The sequence below is a fragment of the Atta colombica genome, unplaced genomic scaffold (genome assembly GCF_001594045.1).
Source record: "Atta colombica isolate Treedump-2 unplaced genomic scaffold, Acol1.0 scaffold351, whole genome shotgun sequence".
NCBI lineage: Eukaryota > Metazoa > Arthropoda > Insecta > Hymenoptera > Formicidae > Atta > Atta colombica.
In genome coordinates, this window is record NW_017259461.1 from 90,388 (window position 1) to 94,065 (window position 3,678).

Below are 3,678 nucleotides of genomic sequence, written 5' to 3' on the forward strand. Positions count from 1 at the left end.
GTTAATAATTACTGTACAAGGACTGTATAAACAGGGACTGTATAAACAGGATACATACCACATCTTTGAAATAAATTTCTTTTTGTGCATTGGGTCTGTCATGTTCTAATGATGCTCTAAATATAGGTACTATCTCAGTAAACTTCTTCAAATTTGTGTAGGCTAAAACTTTCAGACATCTTATATGAATATATCGGACCTCTCTTAAAGAACTTAAGATTTCTATAGCTATATGAGGTGAATTCTGCTTAATGGCTAAAGCTGCTAAAAACGTAGTGGCTCTACGCATGATTATGTATCCTTTGTCATTTAATTCTTTCCAGACGTTCAAGCCATACTGCAATGTCTCTGGTGTATTCTAGAAGTGTTAAGATTAATTATATAAAGAACGAACTCATGAAAATTTAATCACTCTTGTATAAATATTACCTCTTTATAACATGCAGCCATAACCAATATCAAAGAATTCCTAGGATATCCACCTGTCAAGTCTTTGTTCTTAATCATATCATATATCTCTCTCATTTCTGCGTACTTTCCATGCTTATATAACAAAGATAAAAGAATCTGGTAACTGATTAATTGATCGAAGAAATTCTCAAACTTAGGATCCTTGAAAGCAGTGAACGCGAGATCTGGTTCATCCAAGTAATACAGGGTACGCATCACTACAGGGCCAAAGATAAAAGTACCAAATCTCATCTCCTTGGTTTGATTATTAAATTTTGTCAACATTTTGATAAGTAACTCAATGTCTTCAGAAGTTTTCTGAGCTAAATGCAACATAGACTTTAGATCTTCTGTGAAGACCATGCTCGAGTCTGTATTGCATACTTCTTCCATTTTGCTGCGGAATGTATTTTCCACATTTAAAAACTGATTGCGAAAGTTCAATCGTGCATTTTCGTAGCCTTGCAGACCCAGGCTCTTGTCCGAATATAAGAATCTGCAAGCTGTAAAGTGAATGTAACATTAATAGCTATGTAAATATAATATCAAACTATTGTATTAAATATGTAAAAAAATTATTTATAAAAAATATTTTAATTACGCTCGTCTTGTTAAATATTATTCTATATAATACGCGTTTGAATATATTTTCAACTGAAAGTTATAAAAGCATATAGTAACATGTACGTAACAACATGAAACGTGGATCATACTAAATCGCGAAAAAGATTAATGTAAGGTTAAGTCGAATTACGTACAAAGGAAGCTATTCTTCAGAAGAGTATGGTTTGTCAGTCCCACATTGAACCTCAAAAGATATCTCATCGTCGCTGCCATTATCTCTGTATGTAGACGTCTTCAATCTTTCTCTCTAAATTTATATTTTAGTCTTTTAAATGACGATTATCGGCAAGCACACGCTCAACGGTACACGAAATGAAGAAAAAGAGAACGTCTATGGACCGGAAGCCGGGTAGTCAATAGTCGATAAATCTCAACATGTAACTTCCGGTTCGATTACACTTCTTTCCTATTCGCAAACACAACGAACTGTAGATGGCACTTAAATCATTTTCTGGCTAATGTCACACTTTTATTGGTTAATTAAAAATGAAGGAGTATGATTATGAGCACGATTGGTCGGTTGTAATAGCAATATGACGCAATAGTGCTTCTTGTCATCCATTTCCATTTTGTTGTCAACTTATAGTAGAATTGTGGTGCTGTAAAAGTTTGGTATTCTCAGCATTATAATTTGTTAATATCAATTCTTAGTATTGTAATTTATTAATATCAATTTTTAGCATTATAATTTGTTAATATCAATCAATATATTAATTTTTAATATATTATACTTTAAGAACATTTTTCTACAGAAAATTATGAAGAAGCATTATAATAATATTTCAACGTTGCGAAATTGAAAATTTTAATTGCGGTCTAACAATTCGAAAGATCAATTTAGAAGGCAACGCTGCAGAATCATGTCGGATTATACGAGTAAACTTTAATAATATAAATTTGTAAATTTTTCTTATGTTCTTATATTAATAACGCGCGATTCTTTTCCAGAATTGTGCACGCCACTTCCCAAAAGTAAGACCAGTCATATCAAGATCTGTGAAAACACTCAGCAGTATGTCATTAACTTTTTGCAAAATTTGTTGCCACCGTCCGACCGAAAATCTATTTCAGATGAGTTGCGAAAGGTACATAATATACGTTGTAATATAATAAACTAAAATGTTTTTATCAATTGATGATACAATTGAAAAGAGGATGATTCTATACATAGCAAAATAAATAGAAAATATAGAATATAATTCTTTCACATAAGATTTGTTTTCGAAAAAATAGATTTGATATATAGGTGAATACTTAAAATTGATTCTTATTCAACTATATCTTGATCTTAGCTGTGGACTATAATCTCTTATATTTAAGTTGATTACATTGGATAATTGAGAATACATAATAAGTAGAACATTCACAATAAATTTTATCACTTTGTAAATTATTGAAAATGTTGCATATTCTGTTGAATATACAGTTCTACTCTTTGAAGTAAATTTCTATTAATGCTTTCTAACATGTCTCGATGCTTTAGTTTATCAATTAATCCATATCCAATGAATATTTAAAATAAATTTTCTCAAAAACAAGCTTCATATGAAAAAAATTTATTCTTTGTTTTCAACTTTTTTTTTATATAGTATCATTTCTTTTCCTATTGTACCACAGTTTACAAATCCTGTATAATATATAATAACATAAATGAGAATCATAGAAATATAATTACTGATTAAGATCTTGTTTTTCTGAAATTTTTAGACCTTTATATTTAACAAAATTAAACCAAAGCACAAGAAGAAAATAGAAAAAGGCAAATGCTTCTCTGCCAGGAAGAGGCTGCGCTTTGGTTTAGGTAGGATCGGTAATAGAAATCAGATGAAGTATTCCGACGTTTTGCCTTTAAATCAATTATGGCTACAGTATATGAGAGAGATGCTCTGTGTCGAATCGTTTGCTGATATATCGGAGAATCCTCGAAATTGGGAGAACGTAAACCTGCAATTGATAAAAGCTGATTTTCATGGTGCTAAAATTTCAATTGATAGATCCAAATGCCCCAGTCTGGTAGGAGTTACAGGAATTGTCATACAAGACACAAAGAATACTTTTAGGGTCTGTGGAATGGACAATATTATTCGAAGTAAGCAATAAACGTATGTTTGTCGATTTTTTCCCTGCATAAATATGCCGTATCTGTTACAAAGTATTATATGCATTTGCTGCTTTTATCATTACATGTATATACATGAGTACAATAAATTCCTTGGAAATTATGGAGTGTTGAACAACATTAGCGGGAGAAAATTTAAGAGCGATTCTGAATAAAATAAGAAAATCAAAAATAATAAAATTACGCTTAAAGCTTCGTTTGTAATTATAAATTTTTAAATATTCACAAGACATTTTTTCATGAATAAACATTCATTACAATGTCAAACAGAATTACAAAATCAAGAATAATAAAATTTCGGTTGTGATTTTGTTAATTATAAATGTCTAAATATACATAAAAAATGCTTTACACTTATAATTAAAAAACGAAGTCTTTTGTTACTCTCGATTTCTGATTTCTTATTTTATCGTTCAGAAGCCTGCTCTTAAATTTTCTCCCATCTGTTGCCAAATACATGTGTGTATATATATATATATAATATA

At 30.1% G+C, this 3,678-nt stretch overlaps 2 protein-coding genes across 3 annotated transcripts in view; one reads left to right on the top strand and one right to left on the bottom strand.

Moving 5' to 3' along the window:
- LOC108690794 (pentatricopeptide repeat-containing protein 2, mitochondrial-like) overlaps positions 1–1,413 on the bottom strand; it is a 2,218-nt gene extending 805 nt beyond the window's left edge. The window contains exons 1-3 of the mRNA XM_018198279.1: positions 1,209–1,413; positions 430–953; positions 59–358 (exon numbers count right to left, since the gene is read on the bottom strand). Coding sequence (XP_018053768.1) covers positions 59–358; positions 430–953; positions 1,209–1,287 — 903 coding nt within the window. The 5' untranslated portion in view covers positions 1,288–1,413. The remainder of the gene's footprint in view (positions 1–58; positions 359–429; positions 954–1,208) is intronic.
- Positions 1,414–1,615: 202 nt separating this feature from the next.
- LOC108690795 (ribonuclease P protein subunit p29) overlaps positions 1,616–3,678 on the top strand; it is a 2,404-nt gene continuing 341 nt past the window's right edge. The window contains exons 1-4 of one of the 2 annotated variants that reach the window (XM_018198280.1): positions 1,616–1,707; positions 1,827–1,950; positions 2,023–2,159; positions 2,782–3,180. In XM_018198280.1, coding sequence (XP_018053769.1) covers positions 1,935–1,950; positions 2,023–2,159; positions 2,782–3,174 — 546 coding nt within the window. In that variant the 5' untranslated portion in view covers positions 1,616–1,707; positions 1,827–1,934 and the 3' untranslated portion in view covers positions 3,175–3,180. Of the gene's footprint in view, positions 1,708–1,826; positions 1,951–2,022; positions 2,160–2,781; positions 3,339–3,678 lie in introns of those variants that run through there. The other variant, XM_018198281.1, reaches the window with a different exon arrangement.